A 14,242-nucleotide genomic window follows, 5' to 3' on the forward strand; every position below is an offset into this window, starting at 1 on the left:
GTGCAACAAATCACCCACCGTAGACGATTAATTAGCGCAGCATTCATTCTTGTAAGATTACCTCAACACACAGCTCCTATTGAATTATGCTAATTAATTAAAAACGCAAACGAAAAAACGCGGCATTGAATGACCAGTAGGCCTAAATAATAAGTTCTAAATTGACTCATCTGAATCAGGTGTCTGTTGAAATTAATGATTTCCTCAATCGATTAATATAATAAAAAATAGTGTAGTAAATTAGTATTACATGCTACTTGGCTATTATAATACTATTTTTCAAGTACTTAGGGCGAAAAGGTTGCTATTAAACTATCGAGTAGTTTACTGGTAAGACGTCCTCACAATCTTCTAATCTCAAAATCAGATTATCATCACAAACGTCATCCGCAACGTCACTTACGTCTGTCATAATTGTAACGACCCTGTAACTTTAACATAATTATACAATTGACGTTTTGTATTAGTAACAGCACAGGCGTCTCCACGGCACATCGTGCGCGTATGTGTTGGCCACAGGAACCAATTGATAATTTTTAACCTTTGACTTGAAGGAAAAATTGTTGCGTTGTGATTGGGCACTTGGTTGCTCGGTAATGTCTGATCATGAGCACTTTTAAACCAATTACAGACTAACTTCACGTTAATGAAGTCTTTTGGCCACTAAGTACTGTGCATTATAACACATAGTAGTATGTTGCTATTCACGTTCTAGTGTATTGTATTACTAAATTGTACATGATGTATTAATTCTTATCTATAAAATGTAAAGGTTTCCTATGAAATTAATGTATCTATCAACGACATTCAAGGCCCTGTAATTGATTTGATTTAAATGTATGTTACATCAATGCCTTGCAATACAAGGTTTTCAAAGCACTTAATTATATGAAATTACAAAAACATGATAGTGGGCATAACAACATACTGTACAAACATTCGAGTCACGATTTTTGCACTGTACGTACATGTGATACGTTAGAACACCTCCGCTGGGACACCGTAATATTTCCGTGAAGCAAATGAGGGGAAATATATGTTTTAACACTAAGGCCAATATCTATTCAGAGAACACTCATTTTAACACTAACTATTCAGGGGACACTCCTATTAAGGAGTTGTTGGGTCCCAAAGGTGTCCTCTTAATAGGGATTCATGTAGGTTAATGTGCATATCTGGCTTCAACTAATGTTGCTAATACTTGCAACGAAATCGTCTGCCAAGTAGCAGTATCCAAATTTAGCTTTAATGGTTTTAAATGTTATTCTAGTAATGTTAACGGATTGGAAAGATAAACAAAATGTTTAAGAAGAAATTTACAACATCGTAAGACACCAATTAGAATCTGTTCATATAAACTTCTTCTTGTTATTGCTGTTAACAGCCTATAAAAAACTAGCACACATCATAACAAGTTATTTATATACCTGGCTCTTGTATTCATAACTCGCAAAGCAAGAAGTGTGTTATGTAATAAATATCAGTCATGTATTATGTAACAGTGTGTTTGTGCGGAAAGTGATCAACTATCCAACGTATGCGCATGGTCACAATTTAAATTGCTTTCCGCATTCGAAGAAAATGAACCGTCCCTCAGAAAACCTAATACAATGATCATGTCTTTCCGACCATGTCTCTGCGAACATGTCGCTGCAAACATGTCGCTGCAAACATGTCTCTGCGATCATGTCTCTGCGATCATGTCGCTGCGATCATGTCTCTGCGATCATGTCACTGCGAACATGTCTCTTTGATAGTATACAATATAGTGTTCTTTTGAAATGTTTCCTTCCTTGACAATTTTGAAAAAACATACGGTAGATCAATCTTGTATCTTACAAATAGTTATCTAACCAGATCACTATTAAAATTACCTAGCCAATTCACACAGGTCAAATAGTGACCTAGACAATTCACACAGGTCAAATAGTGACCTAGCCAATTCACAAATCTCTCATAATGTATGTTTATGTGTCTGTGAGCTGTAAAATGCTAAATGCTATGATTCACCTTGGATCAAGAACTCATAAATCAATACAAATGTCAAAAATACATAAATTATTATTTAATTTTCTAAATAATATTTTATGTACAGTTGCAGGGATGGTGATACACACCAAAAATGTGAAATATATAAATAAAGGTCATAGTTATTTACCATACATAAGTTTGATTATATAATTTTGTTGCGGACAATGGTATATATTGGCATCTTCTGTTACTATATCACAAACTTCTTAGGAATAGGTGTGGCTATGTACAGTAGTCATTAGGTGTCACTAGGTGTAGTCTCTGGGGTGCAGCTTTTGTCCACTGGGTCAGTATTTTCAAGTTCGAGTATAAAATCATACTCAGCTAGGGATGAAAAGAAATAAAAATAATTCAGTCACTTTGTCTGTAAAATATCATGGGTCAGGGTTCAAAGGTCAGAAAAATAATTGAACTTGACAAAATATTCTTTTTTGTTGATTTATAGAGTATTAAGTGCTATTTTATCAACGATTAAAAATAATAAACAAATGTTGGATAAAACCCTACATACCTTCTGTTAGTGGCATTACTGAGAGCCTAGCTTTTGTGAATAATGATACGTTAGCAAGAGGGCCTCCTTCAGTTTTGTGTTTCAAATGTATTGTTTTCAGTTCTGGTAGAGATATGAAACGCTTCGTCATACGAACAAACTTCACATCTACCATGAACCATTTAGGCTTATCGACCTTTGAAGAACTTAAAAAGAAAATAACATAAAGTCAGTAATAAAAAGAGGATTCTAATCGCTTTAGGTTTCAATATTTCCTTTTAAAATTTAAATTACACTGTAGCTTGTTGGTTGCTCAATATTGTAATTTATATATGTTACTTCGAAGTGTACTAAAAGAAAAACGATAAAATAATTACCTATCAAAATGAAGTTCTTTCTTATCAAACTGGGTGTGGTCAGCATAGCCCTCTTTGACAATCTGTCATGGGAAAAATTATAGGTCAGGTCATTGATAGGTCATGTCATTTCAGAGATAGGTTAGATAAATGGAGATACCATAGTCCATACTGTATTATAAGGAGTACACTTCTGAATTGAAAAGGAGAAACACAGTGGTCTATGAGTACAACCATGGAGAATTTTTCTATTAAGAATAATTCCCAATATTTCCAAACAATATTTACCTCAATTATTCCTGCAATTCCAGGCACTTTACAGTTGCTGTGATAGAAGAACGCTTTGTGCCCTTTCTTCATTTTATCTCTCATGAAATTGCGTGCCTGATAGTTTCTTACGCCATCCCAGCATGCAGTCTGATTTGTTTCTTTTTTAAGGTCCTCAATACCAAACTAAAATAACAGAAAAACATAAATTAGAAAACAGCGGTAAAAAAAAATCAATGAAAAATCGATAAACTTTCAAACAAGGATTGTTGAACCTTGACATCAATTCCATTCTCTATCCTAGAGTCTGGCTCAGACTTCATCAGCCATCTTGTGTAGGTTGAGTTTTCTTCTTTCTTTTCTGCGACTTTTGATTTCTTTGCAGCACTTTCTCCTGCTTCTGGAGAACCGTTGACTTCTTTTTTGGCTTTTGATTTCCTGGCTGCGAAATACAAGGAAAAAAGAAATATTAAGTATACAATACAGGTAACAACAGTACGAGTTTTCTGCATCAACACTAATAAAATGATTTTATATTAACTTAATTAATTATAAATTGACATTACCTCTCTTGATACAGTATCAAGGCTATTAAATAGATCTCATGCAATTAATAATAGGCCTATATGTGAGTAATGTTTTATACAAATTTTAAAAAATAGGTGATGAGGATGGTGTAGGTCTAGGCCAACAAAAGCCCACGTGTACGACAGGGAGGAAAGACTTGCTTCTTGTTCCATCCATCATGCCCTATGCATGGAGGTATACCTCCATGCCCTATCTAGTATGTCATGGGATGGCTGAGCCTAGCCTCTAGGCCTAAGCCTATGTAACATAGTCACCACAAAAACCCGCATTTAGTTCAGAAGTCATATTGAATACTCCCTAATACTACAGTACTAACCTGTTTTTCTATCACGAGCCATTATATTTTTTTACTGTATGTTTAAAAACTTTACAAGCAGAGAGTCGGAGAGATTGAACGTTCGCGCGACTTGGATAAAAACTTAGATTGGTCTCATTTTTCATATAGAGGGCAGCATGTTGTATCGTGTGTTCATATATTTTAATAAGACTTCTTGTTAGTTGTTACAATGTTTATTACTTACGTAATCGCTATTATACCGGTGATTATTTTACTAAAAAATTATATTTAAAAATTCGGAATTTGCGTATAAATGTATATGATTTTACAAAATAATAACTTTATAAACTTATTGTAAACAGAAATAAAATAAAGCACATTTTATTAGATGATAAAAAAACATTAATGCTAAATTAGAATTTTAGATATTTCTCTGTCTAAATGAAATTATTCATTACTATTTGGAATATATTATTGGCCACCCTGCAACTAACGCTCACTTAATTTAAAGATACCAGCATATTATCAATATATTTGTTAATTTCATTATATATTGTTCACTATAGTGACCACATACCTTTTTATAAATAACACAAAAATCCCTGAACAAATCTGTTTATATTAGTTAATCCAAATATCCTTACACTTAATATATAAATAATTAAGTATTTATATAATATTAATGAATTATTATTATTATTTATTCCTATATTAATAAAATTGTTAATGTATTACCCATGGAGGTATACAAAATGTATAACTTCCATCGTATTACCTGTTACTATAGTGCAGAATGAAAAAAAAAAGTGTGAGAAATACACGTTATTTTTACAAAGCATTTTTGAATACAGTAGACACTTATCATGCCATTTCCAGATGTTCTGAATGTTTAAAATGTACACAGAAAAAAACATCATGGGCAGGGTGTGATCTCACCATAAAGCTCTGTCTACACTATCAAACTTTATGTGACAAAAAAAAATGTGATGTGCCCATAAATGGACATGATGATATCATATCAGTACCATATTTTGGCACATCACACTTGTTTTGTCAATCTAGTTTGATAGTTTAGTTTGCCTCGTTAGACAAATTCACAATTCAATTCACTAAATACACCACCCAATCATTCTATTTTTAATCAAATATTAAAGTTTGGTCTTTTAATATTGTTTATGTATTTTGTTTCATATGTCTATTCATATTTTTCTCTCAATTTGTTTTTTAATAAAACTGGTAAAATAGATAATATTGCAAAGAACGCTAGTACAAGTATTGATGTCCATGAAACTGCTTCGCCGTAATATGTCAACTGGTAGAGGGTTGTTCCAGCTTGAATCGCAACAAACGAGGGCGGTGCAACTCCTAAAAAACAAGACATAGTCAAATAATTGATAATAAAAAATAAAAGAAAAATTGCTAAAAATATAAATCTATAACAAACTGGTGAGGTGATATTAATGAACCAATTTGATAAACTTAACACATACCTAAAAAAGTTCCTATGAAGAATGGTGTAAGAGACACCTTTAGAACTGGTGAGGTGATATTGATAAACCAATTTGGTAGGAATGGTGTTATCCTCAAAAAGATGATGTAGTTCAGTATATCATCTTTATGTTTCTCAACCTGCAAAAAAAGTAATTGTTCAAAAATAAAGTGAATTTTATTCATGCTAATTATATTTGTGGCAAAAACTAATTCAGATTCAAGTTTTATAATAGGAAATCCCATATGTGTAGTTCACTCAGCTTATATTAAAATATAATTGTTAAATTTAAACATACAGCAAATTTCAATTTGTAATACTTACAGTACTTGCCCATTTATCCACCCTATCGGGAATGTATTTTCTGACCAGTCGAACCCCAACAAGATCCGATAACAAATAACAAAAAGATGCACCTAATGAAGAACACTGTCAATCAAACAAATGATTAAAAAAATATATGCAATATTGTTTTAACCAAATTTTTTTAGTACACTTAATTATTTTTCTTACAGCACCTAAAATGAATTGATTATTGATAATGTTTATTATTAACTTACCAAACAGACAAGGAATAGTGCAATTGGAAAGTAGAAAAGAAATCCTGACAAAATACTTAAAAATATAGAACCAGGAATTGCGAATGTTTGAAGGCTAGAAAAAAGTTAAGAAAAAGAAAATCTGCTGCGATAGTAGAGGACATAACCCTTGCAACATCTACAAAAGCTCCTTATAATATGTTGTATCTTTCCTAGCCTCACATTTCAAAAAGTCAAGAACACAGAAAAACAAATTAAAATGTTTTAAATGTCTGTAAACTGTCATATCTCTTTGACAGGAGAACAGCTCACATCTTAAATTTGCAAAGCGAATATCCAAGACTGGCCATTCTGCTGATCTATTATCTTTAACGAGGTTTGAGAGTCACAGGAGATTGCTCCCTAATAGGAACCAAGTATCACAGGAGATTGCTCCCTATAGGAACCAAGTATCACAATTACCATCTGGAACTGCCAGCTTTAGCAACAGCCCAATCCCCTACTTCATCCGCCTGATCCCATTGTATTTTTTTAAATTTTTCATCTTTTTATGTATTTTATATATTTGTGTGTTTTTTATATAAGAGGTTACACAAAATTTGAATAAAAGTATATGATAACATGGTGAACATTGGCTACATATTTTGAGTGTAAAATCAGGTATTAAAAAGGGTAACTCTGTCTGAAGTTAGTTTGAGTCTAGATGCCAATCATCGCTGTTTGTAATAACACTGCCTTTCAATAAAACATATTCAGAAACTGAAACAAAAAGGATACAATACGTAAGTGGTAAAGAAGCCAGCAGTGACGGCAAATAGATTGTTCTCTCTGTAACGAGATAAAACACGACCCAAATCCTTCGCATCATCAAGACTCTTGGGTAATTTAATATATTGATACTCATCTCTGAAATTAAAAAAAGATCATCAAAATACAAAACTGTTAAATTGATAGTCACATCAGTTTAAACACAGTATAACTGTAATAATAGTTAATAGTATAACTATAACTTGTTATTGATACTTATAACTTATCATAGACAATAACATACAGTATGTCATATTATTTATATCACATATAAACAAAACAGGAAAAAGACGACTTACGGTTCTATTTCTGGAAAATTGTAATAAACTAACGCCATCATTATTGTAGAAGAAGCAAATATAAGTGCAAGAAGAATAAAAGATTTTCTTGTTGAACGCATTTCTTTTTTCTCGTCTTCTATTTTACAAAAAAGATAAATTTAAAAATACATATAGTGTACATGGATACAATTTATTTGAATACATTTTATGTAAATTAATATAATATGTTTACTCCTGCAATATGTAAAAAAGTAAGGTAAATTAATAAAATATTATTCATTACATTTAGTTACTCGGAAATCAACTACGTCGTACGATTAATAATGATTAAGAGTAAATTGAAACGCGATGCTTGCCATGAATTTTTTCTTTTAAACAACAATTACAAACCTAGCTATAAGTATAATATTAATAATATATATTTTTTTAACAACCCATAAAAAAATGTCTAGGCCTGGGCCTATCACATCATCTTCTACTTACTAGACTACAACAACCACACAACAAAGCCTGAGTAAGGCGGCCTCTAGTAGTATTATTACATAACATGGTCTCATCATTTAGTAATAGTATTAGTAGGCCTAGGCCTAGCCTTTATGACTTGGTGGTCATTTTGTTCTTAAAAAAAACATGTTATAGTTACCATTTTCATTTAAATTTCGTATACTTTCTCTTGCTTGTGGTCTCTGTACAACATCCGGAGTACTCATTTTCAATATTAATAAAATAACAATACACTTTTTTGTTTAAAAAAACACAAAACGTTCACTTTTTTAGAGACCGCCACCAGCAGAAAGCAATCGACCGGAACGAAATGAAGACATTTTTACAATAAAAAATAGAGGGGGCTATAATAGGCTCAATGTTCTTTGTTTTTTCGCGGGTCAAACGCGTTTGATAGCTAACACGTACGTTCACATACAAAATGTAATAGATCAATAATCATTACCAACGCGTCAACAAATGTAAAATAACGCAGATATAAAGGTTTCTGCAAGAAGACCGTTGTCAAGAAAATTATAATTTGTAAATAATAACATTGAAATTGAACTCTTTCTGACCAATTCCTAAAACTCAAAATGTCAAAAACCATGAAGTTCGCTACAGATATGGAAAAGTCTGTTCTTATGAATAATTTTGAGAAACGCAAATGGATTCAAGTTTCGCCAGATGAGGACTGGAATTTTTATTGGTAAGTTGGAACTTGGGAAGGCCAGGAGGAAGGCCCGTTCGTCGGTCGGGGCCCCGTCGACCCTCCTGCCTCCTCTCTCTCTGTAGTGTTGGGTCCTGCTAGCATTGGGCAAACTAGCTAAAATCTAGGCCTAGCTAATTTGTATTTTGTGTTTTTTTAATTCTTAGATCCATTTAGCGTTAGGCCTACTACTACTAATACGGTAGTATAGGCCTAGCCCTAGGCCTATTAATTATTATTAATTATTGATATTAATAAATAAAATTAGAAAAAAAAATACTACTAGGCCTAGTGCTGCCAAACAGAGTCTCACGCTACCCTATCCAGTTTGCTCATTTGCATGTACCGTAGGTCCGTAAATATAATTTTTTTTTTTCATATTTTACTTTTTAGGGCAGGTGTACAGGCGACAAGAAACATCTATAATGTTGAAAGTGGATACAGACTACAAGACGATCAGTAAGATAAGGCTTTCGCAACGATCAGCTTGTTGTCATCTAATTTTAGTATGCGCTCTATTGGAATGGTTGACAGCCAAACAAAGTTATAATGAGTGCATTGTGTCGTAATCAAATATGCTTATCAATATGCTATATTTATTTTTTATAGATTAATTTGTCATTTTCCAAATCATTATGAGTTGACTCGAAAGGACTTAATGGTAAAGAACATCAAACGCTATCGTAAGGACTTGGAGAAAGAAGGCAGCCCATTGGCTGAAAAGGATGAAACTGGAAAATATATACACTTAGGTACTTTACCTGTTACTGTAGCTTGAGAAGTCAGCTATGCCTTACTTTATTTATAACTTGTATTACATTGTCTATCCTCAAGTATATTAGGTTAAACCCGGAGTGAAAAATATGAAACACTGTATTGCAAAGTTTAAAAAAAAATTATCTTAATAATTATCTTTTCACAGATTTTATCCCGGTGACATTTTTACTGCCAGCAGACTATAACCTCTTTGTTGAGGAGTTTAGAAAAAACCCATCTAGTACCTGGATAATGAAGCCTACAGGAAAAGGTCACTAAGAAATATTTCTGTATATATTTAAACACATTAAGATACGAATATAGATACACATGTTAGTAGGCCTAATCTGTTATGGTACATAATGTTGGTATGTTTTATTTGTTGCAGCAAGAGGGATTGGAATTTTTTTAATCAACCGACTTTCACAACTCAAGAAATGGTCAAGAGACAGCAAAACATCTTCGTAGGTCAACTTGTTATTATATACCAGTGGCCAAATATGGTAGTGATGTGCCAAAATATGGTAGTGATGTGCCCAAATATAGTAGTGATGTGCCCAAATATGGTAGTGATATGCCCAAATATAATAGGATATCATATATGGGCACATCACATTTTTTTGTCACATAAAGTTTGATAGCATAGACAGAGCTAGATGTGTAGTTTATACAGTAATTAAGCGTAATAAATATCTGCTCTTGCTTGCGAATCAATATGCATCCGAATAGCTTTGATGAACACCTGGTGACCAAGAGATAGCTGTATAATGCAGATCCAGAATTTATAAAAGAAAAAATAAAGAGTTATATCTTGCCATTTATTTTATTCAGGTTCCAGGCCCCAGCTGCTAAAGACAATTATGTGATTGGACGATACATTGACAACCCTCTTCTGATTGGTGGAAAGAAATTTGACCTGAGGATTTATATCTTGGTGACCTCTTATAGGCCTCTCAAATGCTATGTGTATGTTTTTCTTTCTATCATTCTTAGTTTGGAGTAAAGTTGTAAGACATACATTATTATCTCCAAATAAGAAATTACAGTAGCTTGCAAAACAACAAGGAAAGCATATACAAACAAAAAAGATCAGACCATCCCACAAGTTACCTTTTATGATCTTCATTTAAGAAAACAATACCCTTAAAACAATACCCTTAAAACAATACCCTTAAAACAATACCCTTAAAACAATACCCTTAAAACAATACCCTTAAAACAATACCCTTAACTACAAAAGAATCACGGCATCTGTTGGTGGTATGTCAGGATTTGTTCTCATGACACCAAAAAAAACCCAACTCACTCCCAAAGACTTGGTTAAGACTTTGTTTATATATATATATATGTTTGCCTTGTAAATATGATAATTATCCTTGGCAATTTTACCTAGGATTTTTAATATTGCGATACAGTTCTCCTCATTGATACTTTTCTTGGTTTCAGATACAAGCTAGGGTTTTGTCGGTTCTGTACCGTTAAATACAGTGCCAACGTCAATGAGCTAGACAACATGTTTGTACATTTAACCAACGTCTCAATTCAGAAATTTGGGGTAAGAAAATGACTTTGAACCTGTAGGTTCTGGGTTTGAGTGTATGTAGCATGCATTATAGTAGGAGAAGGAGTCAATTTTGAAACCATTTAATTTTTAATTTAATTTGCTACTTTACATAGGACATTTTAAAATAAATTGTCTACTTTGTTTAAAGGAGGAATATAATTCCCAACACGGAGGTAAATGGACAGTTGAAAACTTGCGACTCTTTCTTGAAGGAACGAGGGGTAAAGAGGTAAAATGTGTTATTCATAAATAATATTATTCAATTCAAGTTCACACTTATTTAGCAATTACAGTTAACGTTCCCAATATCGGACACCTTTGGGTTGGCCTAATATGTCTAGTTTTCCGGAAAGTCTGGTATTCAGAATGTGTTTCTAATGGTAAAAACGAATTTGGGATATTTTGGACCTCAAGAAAAGTCTGGTATTCGGAGACTTTTCTGTTTTCAGAGAGCCTAGTATTAGGAGAGACAACTGTATATGAATATTAGAGTATTTTGTTTAATATTACTGTAATTGTTGTATGTGTTGCCTAGGTTACAGATAAACTTTTTGATGAAATCAATTGGTGCACAGTACATTCATTGAAAGCTGTTGCTGTAAGTAAAACATAATGTTCAATACATTCATTGAATGACTTATGTAAGACCTCAACATGAGCATTCTGTAATTGTATATACAGTTAACAAAATGATTCATGAATCTACATTATTTTTACCAAATACATTTCAATAAATGAAATTTATGCAATTTCATGAATTTGTTACGAAAAATTGAGAAGTCTATTCACTTATTTTAAGGGTGTTATGGCGAATGATAGGCATTGCTTTGAATGTTATGGATATGATTACTTAGTAGATGACAACTTGAAAGCCTGGCTGGTGGAGGTAAATTTATCTTAAAATTTAGCTATTATTTATATTTGATTAATACAACATACCATAAAAAAAAGGAAAAAGTCATAAGTTACAACTCTGGCACTAGGTCAGGATTGAACCATGGACCTTGGGATTGGAAGGTAAGCATATTAACCACCAATCTACAGCTCCACTACTTTTTAAAGCTGCCTAAGCAGTTGTCTAGTACTAGTAGATAGGTAAACAATTCCAAAGGAAGACAGAGGTGTAAAAAAAGAACAATAAATCATCATATTTATTTATTTAGTAAATATTTATGAAGTGTATATTACATGTTTTCATTTCATTGGCTCACACTATAATAACATTTTGTTAATTTCATTTTTTTAGGTCAATGCATCTCCATCGTTGACCTCCACGACCCAAAATGATCGCATTATGAAATATAACTTGATTAGCGACACAATTGATATTGTAATGCCCAACGGAGATGTCCCAGAGTAAGTGCATTGTTGTTTTTTCATATACTGTAGCTTTTATTGTCCACATGTTATAATTCCATCTCATTATTAAAAGTTTGTGTTCATGACACAATAACAACTTTTTTTTTCACCTTCCCTTCTAAATTTAAAACTAAAAAAACTTTCTTTTTTGGTATTATTTTTCAGCATGCGATGGAATAAAGTACCACCAAAGGATGTATATGGTAACTATGAACTCTTGTAAGTGTTTGCAATCAGTCAAGTTTTCGTAGATACTTACCAATTTAAGAGAGTGAAATGTTTGAGCGGTTAAGGCAGGGGCGGCGTTTATCATACCTAAAAAGCCAACAATATCGGTATGGGTACGAAGCTGACACGATCCTAGTACTGGTGGTGGAACAAGTCTTCTCAAATAAGGACTCTAAACCGTAGATCCAGTGTACATAGTTTGTCCGTGTGCACTTTAAAGAACCCATTTCATCATTCAAGACTAGTAGACAAAATAGCCCCCTGTATCAGGGGGATTACCACCTATTAATTTACTATTGGTAATCCTTGGCCACATGTGCCTAAAGACAAAAAAATAATTCCATGATACTGGGTTCAAATCACCTTAAAAAAAGATCCGTCCTCGACTGTGTGCCTTGGGAAAAAAAAAATTAAATATCCCAATGATTTTATTGCTTGACATAGGTATGATGAAGAGTTAGCTCAATCAGATGTATTGGATAGAGAAGCAAGGAGTCGTCTGGGAATGACTGGAATCGGAGGTCAAAAGTTCAAATCAAGGTCAACGACCTGGAAGTGATGACGAAAATGTGTTTTGCTAAAAAATATAGTTGAATTACTGAACACAAAACTGAAAAGAACTGAAGTCAACTGAAAAGAACTGGTTGACATAAGCTCTTGAAGTAAGTGAACGCAATTGACATCAATGGAACGCAACTTATATTTCACTTGGAATAACTAGGCCAGTTATTTTCATTTTATAGTGGAAATAAAACAAGTAGTTCCTTTTAATTGCACCCAGTTACTTTAATCTTACTACTAATGTTTTTGTATTGTACTGTAAATAGTAATTCTATAATATATTCTATATATAAAGTAAGTTGTTAATTATTATTAAACAAAATTTGTACTAAAATCGAAAGTGGTTTCATATTTTTGTGTGTACATTTATGAATTTTGTAAAGATAAACTTATTCAAATATATCTTTCACTTTAAGGATTAAAGATTTTAAGTACCTTTTCCTTGACCCTTTAATTCCTAAGGCTCTGTCTACACTATGAAACTTCATGTGACAAAAAATGTGATGTGCTCAAATATGGTAGTGATTGCACAAACATAGTAGTGATATGACAACATCACATTTTTTTGACACAAAGTTTCATAGTGTAGACAGAGCCTAGGATCCTTATAGAAATAGAGATACTGTATTTTCGTAATATTCTTTTAACAAAGTTGAATGACTAGGTTTACCTTACTTAACCTTTTGTAACACATTGTACTTTTCCCCCAATCACATGTCCACAAATAATTGCTTAAAACCACAATGTTTGTTGATGTGACCTTGCCTGTTTCACGATCAGATTTGGTATGTTAATATGCCAGTATCTTCAACTGTAATACGATTTTAAACGGAATATGCTTCATATACACAACTTATTATAGTCACAGGGGTATGAATTGGCAAAAAGGTATGGGCTGGGATTACACTCAGATTGCAATCAAGTCTTGAGGCCAAATTTAGGGAATGGGACAATACTTGAACATGGGATTATTTTCGGTCATACTGCAACTATAAAGTCTATAGAGTCCATCAATCGAGATTTGTTTATTATTATATTCAAGCATATTGGATCATAATGGTATAACATTATATGTACTGTAATGCCTTATTTTAGTTTCAACCCGAGTTGCTATAAATCTTACACACTGTATGATAGTAATTCTAACATTGTTAAAACTTTTAACCGGAATTATAAATACTGTACGAATATTATTATTTTACTTCCAGGAGATATTAACTGTAAATCCTGGAGATTTCGCGCCAGGGAAATCCTGGAGATTCCAGGGAAATCCTGAATTTTGGAATAAATAATTAGATGCTAACCTCAAAATGTAAGGTCTCACGATGGTACAGTATGAGTTTCTGGAATGATGTGGGTGTAGTTGGTGGAATGATTCTCTCAACTATTCCAGAATTGACATATCAGAGCTATTTTTTTCAAAACCCTGTATCTCAACAAAATATAATTTTACACGG

At 32.7% G+C, this 14,242-nt stretch overlaps 3 protein-coding genes across 3 annotated transcripts; 1 reads left to right on the forward strand and 2 right to left on the reverse strand.

Annotated features, from left to right (window-relative positions):
* Positions 1-2,072: 2,072 nt before the first annotated feature.
* On the reverse strand, positions 2,073-4,160 carry LOC140054976 (thymocyte nuclear protein 1-like). The gene is made up of 6 exons (XM_072100121.1): positions 4,049-4,160; positions 3,420-3,586; positions 3,166-3,330; positions 2,899-2,960; positions 2,543-2,727; positions 2,073-2,355 (listed from the first exon to the last, which is right to left on the reverse strand). Exons 1-6 carry the CDS (start codon positions 4,068-4,070, stop codon positions 2,270-2,272), a joined length of 687 nt encoding a protein of 228 aa, XP_071956222.1. The 5' UTR covers positions 4,071-4,160; the 3' UTR covers positions 2,073-2,269.
* A 123-nt stretch (positions 4,161-4,283) lies between these two features.
* LOC140053955 (transmembrane protein 41B-like) lies at positions 4,284-7,920 on the reverse strand. The gene is made up of 7 exons (XM_072098717.1): positions 7,769-7,920; positions 7,144-7,261; positions 6,815-6,943; positions 6,059-6,152; positions 5,823-5,927; positions 5,500-5,638; positions 4,284-5,374 (listed from the first exon to the last, which is right to left on the reverse strand). Exons 1-7 carry the CDS (start codon positions 7,833-7,835, stop codon positions 5,205-5,207), a joined length of 822 nt encoding a protein of 273 aa, XP_071954818.1. The 5' UTR covers positions 7,836-7,920; the 3' UTR covers positions 4,284-5,204.
* Positions 7,921-8,128: 208 nt separating this feature from the next.
* LOC140053997 (polyglutamylase complex subunit TTLL1-like) lies at positions 8,129-13,075 on the forward strand. The gene is made up of 13 exons (XM_072098788.1): positions 8,129-8,317; positions 8,711-8,776; positions 8,927-9,069; positions 9,240-9,344; positions 9,462-9,537; positions 9,905-10,039; positions 10,520-10,628; positions 10,786-10,866; positions 11,173-11,235; positions 11,437-11,523; positions 11,884-11,993; positions 12,162-12,215; positions 12,669-13,075. Exons 1-13 carry the CDS (start codon positions 8,205-8,207, stop codon positions 12,781-12,783), a joined length of 1,257 nt encoding a protein of 418 aa, XP_071954889.1. The 5' UTR covers positions 8,129-8,204; the 3' UTR covers positions 12,784-13,075.
* The last annotated feature ends 1,167 nt before the right edge of the window (positions 13,076-14,242 follow it).

The sequence above is a fragment of the Antedon mediterranea genome, chromosome 7 (assembly GCF_964355755.1).
Source record: "Antedon mediterranea chromosome 7, ecAntMedi1.1, whole genome shotgun sequence".
NCBI lineage: Eukaryota > Metazoa > Echinodermata > Crinoidea > Comatulida > Antedonidae > Antedon > Antedon mediterranea.

Coding starts and splice junctions, on each gene's coding strand:
- LOC140053955 (XM_072098717.1), bottom strand. CDS start 7,835: ATGAGTACTCCGGATGTTGTACAGAGACCACAAGCAAGAGAAAGTATA. Junction 7,262..7,768: donor ACGAAATTTAAATGAAAATG/GTAACTATAACA, acceptor TTTGTAAAATAG/AAGACGAGAAAAAAGAAATG. Junction 5,375..5,499: donor CTTCATAGGAACTTTTTTAG/GTATGTGTTAAG, acceptor CTTGTTTTTTAG/GAGTTGCACCGCCCTCGTTT.
- LOC140054976 (XM_072100121.1), bottom strand. CDS start 4,070: ATGGCTCGTGATAGAAAAACAG. Junction 2,728..2,898: donor AAAGAACTTCATTTTGATAG/GTAATTATTTTA, acceptor TTTCTTTTTAAG/TTCTTCAAAGGTCGATAAGC. Junction 2,356..2,542: donor AGTAATGCCACTAACAGAAG/GTATGTAGGGTT, acceptor TTTCATCCCTAG/CTGAGTATGATTTTATACTC.
- LOC140053997 (XM_072098788.1), top strand. CDS start 8,205: ATGTCAAAAACCATGAAGTTCGCTACAGATATGGAAAAGTCTGTTCTT. Junction 10,040..10,519: donor AGGCCTCTCAAATGCTATGT/GTATGTTTTTCT, acceptor TCTTGGTTTCAG/ATACAAGCTAGGGTTTTGTC. Junction 10,867..11,172: donor AAGGAACGAGGGGTAAAGAG/GTAAAATGTGTT, acceptor TGTGTTGCCTAG/GTTACAGATAAACTTTTTGA.